The sequence below is a fragment of the Aulonocara stuartgranti genome (genome assembly GCF_965226115.1).
Source record: "Aulonocara stuartgranti genome assembly, chromosome: 13".
Taxonomy (NCBI): Eukaryota; Metazoa; Chordata; class Actinopteri; order Cichliformes; family Cichlidae; genus Aulonocara; species Aulonocara stuartgranti.
The window spans coordinates 30,344,859-30,363,657 of record NC_138949.1 but is presented as its reverse complement, the minus strand read 5'-3'; the positions used below and the strand labels follow the sequence as shown (position 1 = coordinate 30,363,657).

At 38.7% G+C, this 18,799-nt stretch overlaps 1 protein-coding gene across 4 annotated transcripts in view; it reads right to left on the bottom strand.

Annotated features, from left to right (window-relative positions):
• atrnl1a (attractin-like 1a) overlaps positions 1-18,799 on the bottom strand; it is a 332,702-nt gene that overhangs the window by 197,618 nt on the left and 116,285 nt on the right. For all 4 annotated transcript variants that reach the window (XM_082557492.1, XM_082557490.1, XM_082557489.1 and 1 more), the window contains one exon: positions 2,262-2,355. In XM_082557492.1, coding sequence (XP_082413618.1) covers positions 2,262-2,355 — 94 coding nt within the window. The remainder of the gene's footprint in view (positions 1-2,261; positions 2,356-18,799) is intronic.

The following is an 18,799-nucleotide window of genomic DNA, read 5'->3' as shown; positions in this document are numbered from 1 at the left end:
CATAAGCAAGCAGTTCCATATTTAAGCACCAGCGAAGCTAGAGTCAGAGTCTTGTCTGGGACCATTTTAAGCCTTATTTTCACTTGTTTACTTTTGTTTTTATTTACAAAGGCATAAACACTAGAGAGCTCCAGCTGAGATACTCTCATTAGATGAGGGATGGCAGCTACAGACACCTGACTGTCTGAGTAGCCAAAGCCCAGACAATGTGTAGTGAATATTTACTGAGTTCTTGATACAAAAACATGTCTTTTGTTTGTGCTGTAAAGATCCCCATCTGAAAATGGGAGCATATGTGGTGCTTTAACTTCCTTTTGGAGCATATACACTATAAACAGATGGATGCAGTTTACAGGTTTTAAAAGTGACGGGAACTCAAACATGACTCAAGCAAACGTCCTTTCTTCCTTTTTCATGCCATTGTTGAGCATTTTGTACATTTTAAAATTAAGAATCAGAAAGAAGAATTTTACAGGGAATGCTCATTGGCTAGCAACTTGTGATTGACAAAACACCACTTGTGACATCGAGTTTCACAACGTCACAATGGCAATGTTTAAAACACACATCTCCAAGCCTTTAAAGGGGACTTTGTAACACAGTAGATGATGCCAAAGTGGCTACATCCACCTTTTATACTGTCAGTGTTTTGAAGCAGCCACCCTCACAGACAGTTAAGGGACTGTTTTCAAGAGTTCAGCATTTGCTTCATTTTGTAACCCTGGTGCTGTTGTTTGAAATAGGAACACAAACCTCTTCACTGTTTATCAGAAAATATCAAAGTTTGTGTTGTAAAAAATGATCCTGGCCTTCAAAAGTATTATAAAATTTATTTAGCTCTGCAGGTCCATCAAAAACAACACAATTCAACAGAAACACGTTTGAAGACAAAATGCAGTTGGGAAATATTGGCAAAAATCTGTGTCTCTCTAGGTTAAGTTTCCAAGGTCACATGGGGAGGACTGTATATGAGTACAAAATGTTCTGCACGCTGACAGCAGGAAAACACTGATTAAAGTTGACAGAAAACATGTGGAGAGTCTCTGGTAGTGTGAGGGGGCAGGTGCTTTGTCCTCAGACAAAGTCATGTTCATGTCAGGAGCAGAGCTCGGGTTCAGGATTACTTAAAGGTCATGGAGAGGTTGGCAAAAGGCCGTCAGTGGTGAGGGTCAAAGTCTAAATCAGGGTCAAAATGTCACATGCAGTAGGTATGACTCAAGATGATCAGGACCCATGTGCTAGAGTTACTTTCTAGTTTTAACTGTTTGAAGGACCGAGACTGTTTAAGTACTGACACTAGATGCAAACATTAGTGTAAATGTCAAAAGAAATATGGAAGATAACACCAATAACTAATGTGACACCCTCTTCCTCCACACATAGCTGTAAGCTTCATGCATATAGTGAGGGAAGAAAAGGTAAAGGCAACAGCTACAAGAGCATGGAGGAGAAATAATGAGGAGGAAATATCATTATATAAACCATGTTTACCACCAATCATAAAAACTCATGTTGCAAATCATTTCTCTAGATGGTTATTTGTTCTGAAAATCAAAAACAATTGCCGCAGCTCTAATGAAATTAGTTAATATACTGATGTTTTGAGTGAAGTAATTGAAAAGACTGGGCAGAGAATCTATACCTGATTATTAAAATATATAACTGGTGGCAAATTATCAAACACACTCACTTAGATGACCTCAAATAATCTGAGGTATGCTATTATACTTTAAGAATAAGGGAAAGAAATCTGTCCCAGCCGGGGTTGTCTTGTCTCATCATGCTGCATGTTGTACATGGCAGACCACACAAACACCAGAGCACTCACCAGCTCTGCTTTCTACCCTCGCCTGCTAGATTTATTGATGCAGCAGTTTTCAGTCTGTCTCCGCGGCGCATTGGTCCGCCAAGCCATTTAGGATATTGTAGTGCTGCGGCGGTGCAGTCTGGCAGTCAAGGGAAAGCATGCATACACAACCCATGCACTCTTTAAACACTATTCTAGCTTTCCAATCACCCAAAATATCAAATCCTGAATCAACCTAATTTCGGCGTAATCCAAAACGTATGCAATAATCAGCAAATTTACAATCCTGAAATGGATTCGGTGTCACGATGAAGCGTCTTTGCACATTGAAACATCAATAAGTGTTCTCTCCAGTCCGCTTCTTGTTGTCAGTATACATATATCATATATTAAAGTATTAAAGTGACTGATTAAATAAGTTTTATTTTAGTTAGATCGGGGTTGGCACACTCACAGCTGACACTGGTCTCCCTTGACGCCCTTGGTGGTACAGAAGCACTTTCCTGTGTTGACGTGGCAAACGTTGGCATGGCTGTTACACTTGCATGCTGTAAAGACAAAAAGAGAAAGAGAAGAAGCAAAGATGTGTCAAGTTTGGTTTTTGAAAACTCTTGATATCAAAGAGACATAACAGAAAACCAGCAATTTCTTGATGACAACTTGTGGAAATAATGCTGAGGTGCCCTTCAAGCAAGACATTAATCTTCATCTACTGCAATGGACCTGCTCAGCACACAGCACTGAGACATGCATACTGTATATAAACACACTAATCCTCAAACATTGTCGTTCACAATGTTCCAGATGAGTAAATGTATGCAGACAAAGTGAGTTGTAGGAGGGATAGAGGCAGAAAGAAAACAGTGTGGGGAGGAAGCAAGAAGGCAGCTAAAATGGATAAGAAAGCAGAGAAATGGCAATGAAAAAATAAAACACAGGAAAGGACAAATCACTCATCTCTTTGGAAGAAAATCAAGGCATCTTGCAGCTCTGAATCATTCCCATCATTCCCAATCATAACAGTTGTTTAGTTTCTGATTGAACTGATATCTCTTGTTTAACTAATTTCTTTTGTTTCCCTCTTCTTGGACAAAAGTGAGCTTAAGCTAATGCATTCTTCAAAGAGAACGCTCACTCAAACACGACACATTTCCCAACAGTTGCAAAGAAAGTGTTTGGTCAGGATTGTATCCATGCAATGAGAGGGTCACTGTTAAAATTATCAGGACTTTTAAAGGACGCAGAATCTTCTTGTTCCCCATGTTGTTCAAAGTTAAAGAAAGAAATGTAAATGATGTCCTCATTCTGTGGGATGCTTAATCCTGTAACTCAAACTCTAGCAGAAGAGCAGAAATAAAATAATTTGTTCAACCAATTGTAGAATATTATTCTTTCAGCTTTTCAGCTCAACCTCTACACATTTTTACACAGAATGAAGACAGACATTTTTTTTCCATCTTGCAGTACATTACAGGAGATTTATTCACAGCAGAAGTATGAACACGAGGAAAGACTGCCTCAGCCAAGGACTCTTTCAATGTGCATTTCTTAGAAACCCATTAGCTTCTCAAAGTCATTATGGATAACTAAAATGTCTCAACCAACAAATATGAAAGTGTGTGTTACAAATGTAAGAAAAATAGTGTAATGTACCATTTGTGTTGACAGGTGTAGCACTGTCCATGTCAAAGTCAAATGTCCATATGAAGACCACTCCCGCTTCCTAATGCAAATTAAGTCATCTTGGGCATTGTTGCACTGCTTTCAGCGCTGCTGTTGTTATTTTTAGATCTTTTCCTAGAGGTCCTGTTCTGACCACTTGCGCATGCGCATCTGTGATTTCACCGCATGGTTTCAAACCTGCACAGAGAGCACATATCATCGTCTGTCACACTGACCTTCATGTCAAAGATCATCACTGAGAAACCAAGAGACCAAACTGCAGTCTACAGTGGATGTGACCACTGTTACTTGTGAAATTGACCTCTCCTGCCTTAGGTGCCACCTTTTTTGTACAGCTCACTCCCATTAACAATCAGGAATACTTAAGGCCAGAGAAAGGTGAGCTGTAGTGCCAGAGAGCCGTGTTCTGTTGCAGCTAGTGAGCTGTGTGTGTGGTGATTGATTGCTCCTGCTCTGTGGAGAGGAGTGTGTTTTGGTACTAACCCTTTTTGACTTATTTTCAGTTTATCAACCAACACCTGAGTTTTGGTGTTTTCTTTCTTTAAAAGGTGATAGCGGCTTGTCCGTCTCTTTTAGTTTAGTTACTAATAGAAACATTAATAAAACCTGTTAATTTAACCATTTTGCCTCCTTGTCTTTTTTCCAACCTGGACATCTTTTGTTACTTTCCCTAATCCCCTGGACCTTTTTAGGGGAACGTAGCACCCACTGTGGCCTGAAGCAAGTGTCTGGTTTGGCCCATTGAGTCTGAATCAAACTTGCAAAGTGCCAACCCTCACCTGCCTGCTTCCATGCCAAAGCAAGCTCTGTACTGGTGATGCCATAATCGAATCATCTTTAAGGGACAGTCCCGGCACTTTCTGGACATTTTTGGGTGCCCCAAAGCCTTCTTCACAACAATTTAACCTCTCTCTTTACTTTAAAGTTCTCAATAATTCGGTAAATTGTCGATTTGAGTGCAGTGTTACTGGCAGCAACAGCCTTTCTGGACAAGGCCTTTTTATGCAAAGTTATGAAGTTTTTTTGCACATAACCATGGTGAACAGAGAAAAATAACAATGATTTCAACCACCACTCTCCTTTTAAAGGATCCTGTCTGCTATTCAGACTCAACCAACATGACAGAGTGATCTCCAGCCTTGTCCACTAGCACCTGTGTAAATGAGAGGATCCCTGAAATGATGCTAACAGGTGCTCATGTTGCAGTGCTGAACTGCAGTATAAATTGTTTTTGTTTGTTTGTTTCTTCTTGAGATTCTGGAGTTTACGCAAATTGGCATCACAAAAACTAAAGCTGCAAAACTGTGATAATCAAAACTTGGGTCATTCTCAAAACTTTTGGCAATAACAAGATGTAAAAAAAATCCAACTTTAAAAGTGGATAGAGCCCTGTGGTAAGAGTGTGGATGGTAAAATTTGACTTTTGCCAGCTATCTGTTGCCTTTTTTTTGGTGAGTTTAATCTTTTTAATTACTTTCTTGTATAAAAGCATGATGTCGCCAGATAATTCACATGGAGCCAAGCCTGTAATTTAAACACTAAATCACTTCTGCATGCAGCTCCTAAAGGTAGTGACAAACAAGAACGTTCTCTGCACCCTTGTAGTTCAGTGTGTATGTGTGTGTGTTCACATTCACACACAGCCACTCGTTACTGTGTCCCACTCCAGCTGAATTGACTTTGTGCTTTGTTCTTATTCTTCCCGATTGGCTCAGAGACAGGGCCTGTAATAAAAACAGTGGTGAGCTCAGGTCAAGGTAAAGGCAAGACACAGATAATGAGAGGAAAGCAACCTCTTCTAGTCCTCCCTCTCCTCTTCTGCCTGGAAAGAGCGCTCGGTTCGATTGCTTACACGGAGCAAAAGCAAAGTAGCACACGTAAACATTGCTACAGCACAAAAACAAGGGGAGCTTAAATGTCAGAAGGCTGAGTTGAACTGACATTCTGTGACTTAAAAAAAAAAAAAGAAACAGATGCCAACTGGTGAGACAGAAACAATAACAAAATACAATTTCAATCTATTACTTTAAATTAAATTGACCGGTCAGAAAAATAGAAAACCTTTTCAGAGATGCACACTGAACTGCGCGGCTCTGGAAGATAACAGAATCTTGACAAGAAGTGGCTTTTAGACTTGAGATAATAGACAAATCACAGGTGTGTTAGCGCAGGCTCAGGTCACCCTGCTGTTCATACAATATTGATTTAGTTGGCAGCCAACAAAGGCGCACAAAGGGCACAGCCAGGAGAAACATGTATTCATCTAGTCGCACTGATTTTGCCAGTGGCTCTTAAAGAATAAGAACAGGGGACAGAGGGAGAAAAACAGACAGAAAAGTACTGTTTTGGTTTGGAGGCTGGTACTGAACACTGCAATCATCTGAGAGCTTCACACACAAGGTTCAACACAGAAGAAGCAGAAAAGCCCTCTCAGCCCCCGCTGTCTAACTGTAATCTCAAAGGCCTAATTAAAGGCTGAATTAAGACACTTGAACAGAGACATAGCGCAACCTCTTTGGCTGCCACTTGATGCTAGAATTAAGTTCAATTATTTAAGATCTCACAGTATAACAAAGTCAATTTTGCACCATTATTTCTTTCCTTTGATTAAACAAACATGAAACTACTGTAATCCCCTCAGCAGAAAAAGCCACCCTGCTTCCAACAGAGCAGGCCCGGCACAGACAAATCCTCTGCTCTGCATGTTCTGATGAGTGCCGAGACTAGAATCTAGTCCAGCCGTTTGTCCACAAAACCGTATGCACGAACTCAAATTTCAGCTGAGGTACTGCTCAGTGAGACACATTAAATACAATTTAAATTCTAATGAGTGTGGTTTCGAGTAAAATGTGAGCACAAAATAAAAATAAGTTTGTTCCATTTGACAATTGCACAGCATTTCCAGCTCATGATTGTACATCCTACTTTCCTACTTCCGACTAGGGCAAGAAGGCCTGTTTTGGAGCGAATAAATGTGTTAAACATCCAAAGGTACTCTGGAATCAGTGGCTGTATCCTGCAGTTTTAGCACTATTTTGATTTCTCTTAACACATTACTGACAAATATTCAATAATTAGTAAGGAAGTTGGTAGAACATTTTTTTTTCCAAAAGAAAACCCCACACCATGTGAAAGCAAGTTACATTTGACATCATCTTCATATTAAATCCTTAGTCTTCACAAACCTTTTTCTTGGCCCAAAACAATGTAAGAGTCCATTTACTTGATCATATAGTTTGATATTGATTAGTTTAACTGTTGTGATCAGATTCATTGCCTTTAGGTTTTGTGCTACTTTTGCTTTTAAGTCTGCAAAATTTAGAGGTTCCACTTCTGATTACTTTGTTAAAAATGATTGGACTGCTATCCTGAAAAGATATCATGGTTCCAATGAACGCATGCAGATTTTTTTCTTAAATCAAAGACGAATCATGACAGCGGCAAAATCAAAAAGATCCTGGATTCAAATCCAAAAGGGGTTGAGGTTACATATTCACCACATCCCTGCATAGGTTCTATTTGTTTGTACCCTAGCTCCCTCCCCTGGTCCAAGGGTATGCATCTCAGGATAATGGGTAAATTGACTGTAGGCATGAATTTCTCTGCGTTAATAAACTGATCTGGGATGACCCCTGAGAAGAAAATGGATGGGTGGTATAAGAGCAATCACTTCACAGCATATGGGCCACTCTAGGACAGGTGGCCTTTCAGTGTAAAAACATGTAAAAATTAATTTACAAATGTGCATTAATCAGTTTTCACCTCATGTTCTCAATAAAATTATTTAAGTTTCACAGCCACGAAACACTGAAAGTAATTCAATGAAGTCTACCTAACATTTCTCAGTACAGCACATAGCTAATCTATTTGATAATGCAGTTCAAAGTAATGTGGCTAGTACTGATTTACGTGTGATGGGGTCTTGAGTTTCTCTTTGCAGAATTTCAGCCATCTGAGAATCAAACTGTTGAGTAAAAACAGCCTGTTTTAGTTTAAGCGTTGTGTTCAATAAATTGCATGCTGAAAAAAATGTTTAGTCTCCCATTTCTTCTTGTTGCATGTTGAAGCTCTACTTGGAACCTTGTTAAGATCCAACCATGCAAAATAGGATTTTTCGCGATTTTTCAAGTGGTCTTAAACTTTTGATTGGGACTACATATGTAATACATTACTTTTCCAACCCTAGCCACAGCTCAACTGGAAATGGCAACTGAAGAAAAAAAAGAATAAAGAAATGCAGTTCCTGACATTACCCTTTTATCCTCATTCTACAGTTAGCTGACTTCAGAAGGGATGAGGAAATTGTTAGGGAAGTCAGTAACTTTTGAAAAGTTGAGTCTGCAACTTTTGTAAAGTGCAAACTGTGCCCAGGCCTGGTATACTGTAGGTGCTGCTAATATGACTTTGCAAATATCTGCATTGACAGCATGCCAGCACAAAGTTAGCAGTGACAAATCCAGAGTGGTTTTAAAGCTGAGTGCATATTGATCCCAGCCAAGCAGCCAGAGCCTGATCTTAGACCATTAACAAAAGGAGTAGTGACAATGCCTCTCAGACCAGCTTATTATTGCAAAAGTAACTTATTGAGTACTGTAAGAAATTGCTTTCCACACAGAGTAATTCAGTGATGTAGTGCAAAATATATGACTGAAAAACAACTGATTATGACAGAACATACGTTGCATTTTACCTAACATCCATATATTTAATAGCTACTGTATAAACCCAGATATCCCCCAACACACACATTTGGCACACCCCAGTGTAACAAGTGTTATTAGTCAGAATTCACTAATACTACTAAAAACTACTGATTCAACCAAAATTATCTTTACTTTAAGAAATACACTACTATATTTTTCACTTGCTGACAAATATACTCATGGAAAAATGTAATTACCGTAGTAGCATGAGCTGGATTATACAGTGAAGCAAACATCAGCAACAAAGGAAGTTTGTACACAATCTGACTCTGACAGCTAATAGATTCTCTAGAATTCCTCCTTAACAAACTGAAACACTGTGAAAGTTTAAACCTAATTAGCCCACCATATGAAATGACTAAATACAGCAACCTGGCAGATATAACACAGGTATGTTTTCCCTCTTATGGACCGGCAGTTCCCTCCTGTATCAAAATGAGTTTTCAACCAGTAAGCTGTTAATAAAATTCATCATGCAAATAAGATCGAACATTACTTGAAACTTGTTTCAGTCTTTCTAATGTGGCAATAAGATCTGTTTAACCAGCATTCTTTTATCATACTTTTCAGATAATAAAGTACAATCCACGTTTGTCCTGCACAGACATCATGATGACGACCAGACGACCTGACCAAGGACGCAAAAATTTCCCCGTTGTGGGATCAATAAAGTCTTATCTTATCTTATCTTATATAAGTCTTCTAAATGTCTACTTATGATTCAGTGCGTGCTAAATGCACAGGATATTACCCTCTATTGAAAGATGATATGGAAGCTAACTCTACCACTTAAATATAGCTATAGTTCTCTTTAGGTTAGGAGTTCTCAGAATTCTCTATTCAATAAACCCTTTCATTAAGACGGACTCTTTCAGTAAAAATGGAAAATATTTTTTGAATCTTTTTAATACAGATATATTGTCACTAAAAATAAAATAAGTACTTAAGTCATCCGATCCATCCACATAATATGACGTATTCAAGTGCCAAGAGTAGGGCGAGAAAATGAATAAATAAATGAATGAATGAAATGGATGGAGGAGAAAGCACATCAGGCAAATGCTGACAACACAAAAATAAGCAATGGGGAAAAAAGAAACCTGATCTCTTAGCAAAAAAGTTGATATAAATCATATTTCCCATGACTTCTGTGAGCCCCTGAAGAGAGTACAATTTCTCACTCCACTGCCTCCGCATGTACGCACACAATAAAAAGCCAGACTGTTGCCAGTATGTGTTTGAATGTGTGTTTAGGTGAGAAGGTGGCCGAGTATGTTCGTCAGTCAGAAAACCTGACTCATAAATGAACCTTTTACGTTACTTTGGTCTGCTCCGTCTTATTCCCGATAGGGTTGCAGGTACAAAACTCAATGCAACTTCATTTCTGCAGAAAAAGGTTAAAAAATAAATAAATGATCTTTGTGCAGTTGGACTTCCAAACCAGCAGAATGTTATTTCTGCTAAATATTAAGGTGCTTAAACAAGACACATTACCATTCTTGTGTTTTGTCCTTTTGGTCGGTGTTTCTTTGTTTTTTTTAAAGCTGAATTTTGATAGCTATACAAACACTGGCTGTAAAACTGCTCAGTACTTGCTATGTTAGGTCATGAGACTTGTCATTCTCCAATTCAATCACCAGTTGCACCAGTTCTGCATGTTGCTGCTGTACTGTTCACTTGGTTATGTGATGTGATGATTAGATGTTAAGGTTAGAAAAAGGTTAGACAAAAAAAGACACTACCCTTTAATTTCAACTTTTCAGTTCTTCAGAATAAAAGCACATGTTTACATGTAGCAAAGTAAAATAATAATGATAACAATAGCAACAACAATATTATCAAGAAGAAAAACAAAAAGAAACGGGTATCACACCAAAAACTAATGCGACCATTACAGGCATTATTCTGAATGATCTCCAATATAGACATGAGATATTAAATTCATTCGCACACTATGCTGAAAACCATGCACTCACACCTGAAACACTTTCACATAAACTAGTGAAACCTTTTACACGTGTTATCAAAAGACTTCCTCACATACTAATCAAATGTGTTCATTTATATATCTGGACATTTCACACAGACAAGTGAAATTCATTCACATACATACTGAAAATCATGCAGACACAAATGAAATGCTTTTACCTCTACAGTTGAAAAGCTCTTTAGAAAATCTGATGAATGCTTTTACGAAGACTTGGAAAATATTTCATGCACACTTGAAGGCAAGAGAATTTGATCTAAAATGTAAAGTAACTGAAAAAATAGATTGCATTTTAAAACATGGGGAAGTGCATCTCAAACTAATGTGTGCTACTTTTGTTCATGTTTGTGCTTTTTGCTCCTGCCACTGAACTAATAAACGACAAAAGATTGTCACTCCCATTTTGTTCAAGCCATTAGCCTCCTACCTATGAATCGCATCACCAACATCAGGCAATGCACTTTGGGTTTTTTGAGGAATGCATGCAAACTCACCTGCATTGGTTGATTGCCTAGAGAACTAGAGCCAAATGTGGTACCATGTCCTGCTTTAACACCACACAAAAAATTGCCCCACAACCTAACAGCAATCCTTAACAACACTGATCTCAGCTAAAGCCGTCAGAAGCCTGTCCAAAAACAATAACTATTAGCCAGCTACCTTTAGCATGGCTCATCCTGGCAGCGTAGCAACATGCCGATGCCAGCTGCAGCTTCAGTCCAAACACACTGTATCACATTATCTACATCAGCAGTGATTCAGCACATGTGCAGGATGCACAAGGAGAAAAAGGTCAAATATAATTTGCTACATCACTTATTGAGTTTTATACATTGGTGTGAAAAAGTGTTTGCCCCTTTCCTAATTACCTATTTTTTTAGTATGTTTTTCACACTTAAACGTTTCAGATCATCAATCGTCGTGTGTCTGGCGACACTCTCGATGGAGGACATTGAACGACATCTACCAATTCGAAACCACAATAACAGAGTTCTGGCTGATTGGAGCTGGTTCAGACCATCTTCATCTCATGCGGCCCCCCCTGGCGCCAACTGGATGCTCAAGGCAAAAGCTGACGGGAATAACAAAATTCTCCCTTAGATAATAGGACTGTGTTGTGACGTTCTTCCCCTCATTCAAGGCCACCTGCGTCAACCGAAGACTGTTGACTTTTGCTTAACCAGGTGAAGGGACACTTTCTCTCAGTTGAACACGGAACACACACACACATACGCATGTACACGGACACATACCTACACTCCAGCCCCCACCCCCTCCAAACGACTTCGAAGCTTATGTCTTCTACGCTGTGAGATGTGATGATTTATGTGCTGAGGTGGGTTTTTTCTGTTCTCAAACTGATCTCCCTGTTGGAGCTCAGTCTGGGGGAGTTCTTTTTTTCTCCTCGTGTTTCCTCATGTTGTGCATTTTCTATGGTTTCGGTTTTGGTCGCTGCTCGTGTGGTCGACCGGCCAGTGCTACCCTAGCCTGACCTGTCTCCCCAATGTGATGTTTGTGTATTGTATGTATGGTTGGCAAGGTATCATGTATCTTAATTGCCCCTTGGGGATAAATAAAGTTTTGTGGACTTTGATCAAATAAATCTAAATATTAGAGACAGATAATACAAGTAAACAAAAAAATGCAGTTTCTAAATAAAGGTGGTTATTATTAAGGGGGGGGATCCAAACCTACATGGCCCTGTGTGAAAAAGTGATTGCTCCCCATTATAATATGTATTAAATGTGGTGTATTACATCTTTAGAAAGTTGAGTTTGATTTCTCTAGCCACACCCCAGCCTGATTACTGCCACACCTGTTCTCAATCAAGAAACTTAAATAGGACCATCCTGACAAAGTGGAATAGACCAAACGATCCCCAAAAGCCAGCATCAAGCTGTGATCCAATGAAATTCAGGAACAAATGAGAGGACAAGTAATTGAGATCTCTTAGTCTGGAAATGTTTATAATGCCATTTCTAAAGCTGTGGGATTCCAGCGAACCACAGTGACCATTATGCACAAATGGCAACCAACCAAAATTACCCCAAAAGTGCAGCAAAAACACCCAATGAACTCCAAGCCTAATTTGCCTCAGTTAAGGTCAGTATTCATAACTCCAACATAACAAAGAGACAAAAATGGCCTGCATGGAGTTCCAAGAAAATCACTGCTGAGCAAAAGAAATAAAGGCTCATCTCAGTTTTTCAGAAATCACTTTTCACACAGGATCATGCACATTTGGATTTCTTTCCCCTTAAAAATAAACGCATTTACTTAGAAACTACATTTTGGTTTCCATTTAAAAAAAAAAAAAAAGGAAAATCAGGAAGAGGGTAAACACTTTTTCCACTGTAAGTCTAAGCTAATAACAGCATATATTTCAATTAGGTATTTAGAGCTGAAAAAATTCAGTACAGCTAAATGCAACATTATAAATGAGGCATTGTAAATAACAGCTCTTCATAATAATTTTTCCCCCTTTTTCTTCATTCGTTTCCATTCTATAATGAACCACAGTGATCACTGCCAATAGTAACTTACTCATTCATATGCATGCTACTTCTACTTATATTAAAATATGTTTTAAAGCTTTTATTTTGTTAATGTGCAGTTTTAGGTTATTTATATTAAACAAAAAATCACCACTAAAATATGCCATTGCTAGATTATAATATAATAAGCTATCCAACTGCAACATTGGGGGCATCAATCAATAAAAAAAAGAACATTAAATGTATACAAGTACAGATTTGATGTGTGCTGCTCTGCATAAAGATCACGTTAACTACATTTAAAATCAATCCTGATACAAATACTTTTTTGTACTCAGAGAGTACACTGCAGGGTTGTTTTATGTATTGTATTTATAAAGCACCAAATCATAACAGCAGTCAGCTCAAAGCTCTTTAAATTGTAAGGTAGAGATCATACAATGATAGCCCTTGAACCTATAATTAAAACAAACAATAAACAGTAAATAAAAAATCTCTTTCCATAACACCAACTAAACAATTCTTTGCAATTCAGCAATGTAGGCACACGATGTGTGGAATCATCAGCTGCAGGAGAAGTGAAGCACACATACTGTAGCTGCAGCGCTATGTTTGTCATCTACAAATAGATAAATAGATAAATAAAAAGAGATCCATATTCAGGTGTTTATTCCTTATAATAAGCAGCCATCTAAATAAAGTCTATGCAGATTTGGCAAACTTGGAAATAGTTTCCTAAATAAGATGGTTATTAAAAGATCACTTTGGTCAATTCTTAACTACATATTGATTCAGATTCAGTTCCTCATGCTGGCCAATTCAGAAAGAGTTGCTATGATTTAATTAGAGGTCACACATATGGTCAGCAGCGCCTTTATTTCCAGTGGATTTCCTGAATATGAAACGCATTCAGGAATGCGTGTTGATTGACCATATGTGTTGATTGGCCTGCAGACCAGAATATAGACATCATATAGTGGATGATTATAATGTATGTGTATATATAAGTGCTTATAGTGCTGCCCAAGTAGTACAGATGTGCAAGTGCACATCTGTCTTAGCCTGACACGCTGCTGTCACTTAATATTACTCACATATGCGCCCCAGGGTGGCTGTGGCTACAATGTAGCTTGCCATCACCAGTGTGTGAATGTGTGCGTGAATGGGTGGATGACTGGATATGTAAAGCGCTTTGGGGTCCTTAGGGACTAGTAAAGCGCTATATAAATACAGGCCATTTACCATTTACATATAAAAGCGATGGCTTTCACACTTGCAGTAAGCTGTTAATTAACCGACTCTCAGTTCTATCTAAGGATGTTATTTTTCACTTTCTTCTTTGTAATATGTGAAGTATCAACTCTTTCTCCAAATGCAGATTTATCTGGTGTTCTGATGATTTCAAGTCACTCACCTAACAAATGTTACTGTTTGGCGATTCTGCAAAACATCGGCGTACTTTGTCAAATTATATTTTTCATTGTCAAGAAGAAAAAAAAACTAAGCTAAGCAATTAAATTAAAGATACATGAAAGGTGACATAAATGAACTGAAATTAATTTATCTCTTTTATAATTACTTTAAGTCTAGTTTTAAATATAGGCTAGTAGCTACACACACTCACAAAACACTACCTCCACTGAACATAAACCTGCTTACTGATCCTATACAGAATATTCTACCAACAGAAATAAAGTAATTTTTTATACCTCATTCTTTTCTGTTATGCATGTTTCATTTCAACTGACAGATGGAGCAAAATCAGGGAGGACTGCAGTGGGATCACAGCGATTGTGAATGTGTGGCACTGGTATTAAATATTTCATTATTTGGTGAATTGAATAGTGTTTTGTCTTAAAAGCCAAAAAATCATCTCTCTTTCCCAAATATGGTAAATATAAAAGTCAAAAACACAAAATATTATTTAAAATCTCTCAAATACCACCAACCCTCCAGGGCCTGGTCAGCATCTAAGCACTGTAAAAACCTAAGGCAGGCCCAGAGATTCAGGAGACACTGTTCAACATTGTACAAATCCAAACTGATGCATTTAAAAAATATACATGAACAGGACAAATGATGCTGCAGAAGCTTATCGGGGTTCAACCTCAAAGACTCCTCACCTGCAAGACCCTCAGTACCTCACTGACCCCCTACATTCTATACTATTACATTTCTCTGCATGGTCTCCACTTAATTTTAAAAACCTGTAATGCTGTTTTAGTCAACCATGCATGGTCAGTGGCCCCAGTTAGGAGTATGCACACCATTTTTACCTTGCAAAGCAAAAATCACATTTACCCTAAAATATTATTTTTGTGTGAACTGTTGTGGTTGCATTTGTAAGAAAAAAGTTGTCAAAGGTAAAGGATACATTATTTTAGTATATTCAGCACAACTTCTTGTCTTCCATGATAGCACATGAACTAATTTATTAAATGCATGCCGGTTAATCTCTCTTTGAGCTGAATGCCATAAATGAGAGTCTCAAAGAAAGCGGCTTATTCTAGATGAGACATGAGTCACAGCTGCAGAAAGACTTCAAAAACACTATTTCCACTGACTGGAGATCAAAAAGGATTCAAAAGCCATTTAAAATCATATTTACAGAAGTGTTTGTACGTGTGTGGTTTTGTGTGTGGGTCTGCTTGTGTGTTTTGGGTTTGTCTATGTGTTTTTGTGTTGACCAGTCACATGCCAGGAATAGAGCTGCCAGGGGGAAGATGACTGGATACCGCTACGAATGCTGGGTAGTTTGCAATTCTGCCACAGGGATCCACAGGTACATAAACACACACAAGCATATTTAAAGGCAAAAAAAAAAGTTTAAAAAAATGCACAAACACACATAAACAAACACACGCACTCACAAAGACATACTCGAGACAGCAGGTGAGAGTGAATTTGGCAGCATTTCCACAGAGAAGAGTGAATGGAGCGACTCTGCAGTCAGCATCCCTCCTCTGCTATTCCACTGCTGTTGAAGCTGAACAGCAGCCGGCTCTGTCTGATCCTTCACTCACACACACACACACACACACACACACACACACACACACACCCCTGCTGTCCTATCTGTCCCATTCTGTGGTTGATGCTACTGGGTTGCCAGTTTCTTGCAGAGACAGCACTCATCTCTATAGCTCCAGCACTGAACACAAATTTACAAAGAGCTCCTGCAGTCACACCCCGCTTAGAGACTGTACATCAAAACCTCAAACTAGGGACAGACTGAAACAGAGAAAGGGAAAACAAAAAGGCATCAGTTGGAACATAAGATGCCACCTTTACCAAATAATCATCAGTAATGTTCATATTTAAACATTAAATACAAAAAAACAAACTTAACTCGCTCATAGAGCAGCAATGCCTTACAGTCATCCAACTGATTTCTTTTTTGTGGGCATTTTCCTGTGATATTGGAGGTTGACTTCAAAATTCAATAAAAACACAGTTTATGTGTCTATGACCAACAAAGGGATTCAACTCATGAGTCACGCCTGATCCAAAACTCCTACTTAAGCCAGAAATAGACAAATAGTAGCTCAGAGACTGAGGGTGAGGACTGAGGACACCATCCAAAACATCCACTAAACTCCATCCTGAAGAGGTTTTAAAGCGTTTCAACAAACTTTGAATTACTTCCACTGTGCTGCTGTCTTGGGTCACTTGTCTGCAAGAGGCTGCTCATCAGGGAAACGTAAATATAGGCAATTTAAAACATCTGAACCAATGAGCAGCGCATCTGTAGCGCATAATGTTACAGATATTAATGTCTCTCCAAAAGGAAAACTAAATAACCAGATAAGGTGTTCATCTCTGGATGTTTAGCTCTTTTTTGTTATACTTAACTCCCTGTACAGTTGTTGGCAAAAGAAAAAAATAGCTACTGTACAGAGACCACAAACATGTTTTGGTTTTGTTTCTTTATCTATGACTTTAACATGAGAATCTAAGGGGATTCACCCACTTTTGGAGCCAACCTAAGTGGTCATCGAAGGACTTTCATGTTGGTTTCTAGTTCTCAGCCTCTTTGGTTTTTTTCACAAGTAAACCATCAATCGACTGTCTGGAGTCAACTGGAAAATAAGTGCTGCCGTGTTGACAAGATGTGTGATGAGAAAAAAACTAAAACAAAACTAAAACTCCTGACTGAAAAAAATTCTCCACAACTAAGTCCTCCTTTCTCTTTCTCTCAGTTAATTCATAGCAGATTGCCTATTCTTGTAAGCTTCTGTAGATTTATTAATCTCGTCAGGCTTGAACACTAAAGGACACTGAAGAAGTTCTTTGTATCACACAAGAAACAAGTACTGACCTGAGCTGAACCTGTAAGAAATGATGAAACCATACAGATAAGTGACAAAACATCCCCAAGCCCCAGTAGCTACCTTTGAAATGTGAAGCGTTTCTGTGTATCAGACATTCACCGCGACTCCGAGACAGCCAGAGAGAGCAAGTGAGGTGGTGCAGAGAAAGATGGAGTATCAGAGTGCAATGGAGACAGGGAGCTACTGATGTGAATCATGCAAAATTTATGGAAGCAATAAAACTGTTCAACGGGAGGTGCCGATGGCAGGGGAGCATTATATGCTGAAGCACTGGGTAGCAAAGGATAACAAGCTCAAGAAGACATAATACATGCTCAAGTCTTGCCTGGAAGACAATTGAGAGGGCAGCACAGAAGGTCCGTGGTCTGTTTGCTATTTATGACTTTTCACCGAGGCTGAGCAATACCCAAAAAATATATTTAGAAATATTTTAAAAGAAATACATAATTTGAATACAAGAAATGAGATGAGTATGAGGAACTTGGTTGAGGGAAAGAGCCACATATGTGCCACAGCATTCCGATTATTCTAAAAGCCTCATTTATTCTGAATTGGTAAATAATGAGGATATGCAGCTATATTCATACCATACAAAGCAAACAGAGGCCAAGAAATTGCATTCCCCCAAAAATCAGGAAACAGAATGAATCACATGTTAGCTGGGCGTCTACTCTCACCACAAAATAAATGAAAGTCAACAGTCAATTATGTTGACAAATCTTTTGTTTTTTTGTCTTCTTAGTTTGAGTGTGTTAAAGAATTGCACTTTTAAAGATTTGTGTTATTTATTGTTAAAGCACAACAGATATTTATAAGAAGTACACAAGATATACCAGTAACTGATTAACCAGACTGTCTTCATTGTTTGACTCATCAACTTTATCCCTCTGTAGTTACAGCTCTGCACTTCGCCCTTATTCTTGAAAATTGGCACCACCTTCTCCAATCCTTAGGCATCGTCTCACTTTTGAACAATCTGGTTAAAAACTCCACTGCGCTCTCTTCTTGACAACTCCATACCTTCACAGTTATGTCACCTTTACCAGCTGCCTTTCTACTCTTCATAGCTGCCCCCACTTCCTCCTTACCAATTGATTGCATTTTCTGATTCACTAACTGTCCTTCTTCCATCCTATTTTCTCTTCTTTTCTTCATTAATCAGCTCCTCAAAGCACTATTTCCTACTTCTCAAGGACTCTTTTCATCAATTATCCTAACTTGTTACACATACCTTCTGTCTTAATTTTTCTACCTAACCAATTGTAACGGGAATGACAGACCCGACCACATCGTTCCCACTTTACACCCTTTATTTTGGTTGCTTTTGCCTTGAAACACGGCCGCAGCTTTTCAGCTGTGTCCTACACACAACAACCACCTCCAGGTCCGGGCACACTCTTTTGAACAGGGGAGGCGTAATGAGCTGATGCCACTCCAAGCCACACCAATTAATACAGGTCCCTTCCTTTTTCCTTAGTGTCCAGCCTCACATACAACTCACTATAAGGCTTTCCCTCTGCTATACACTTAACTTACCAGTACCCCTGTCTACTTTGAATACTTTCTTGTGCTTCCTCATTCCACCACCATCCTCCAAAGTGTCATCTCTCTCCAGATGACACTTCAAATGTGTCTCTCAGTTTCCATCAATACTTCAGCAGTACATTCCCATCATCTGTAACCATTCCTTACCACCCAGAGCCTGTCTCAACTCCTTCCTGAACTCTGTGCAACATTCTTCCTTTTTCAACTTCCACCATTTAATCCTTGCCACTGCCTTCCTCTTTCTCTGT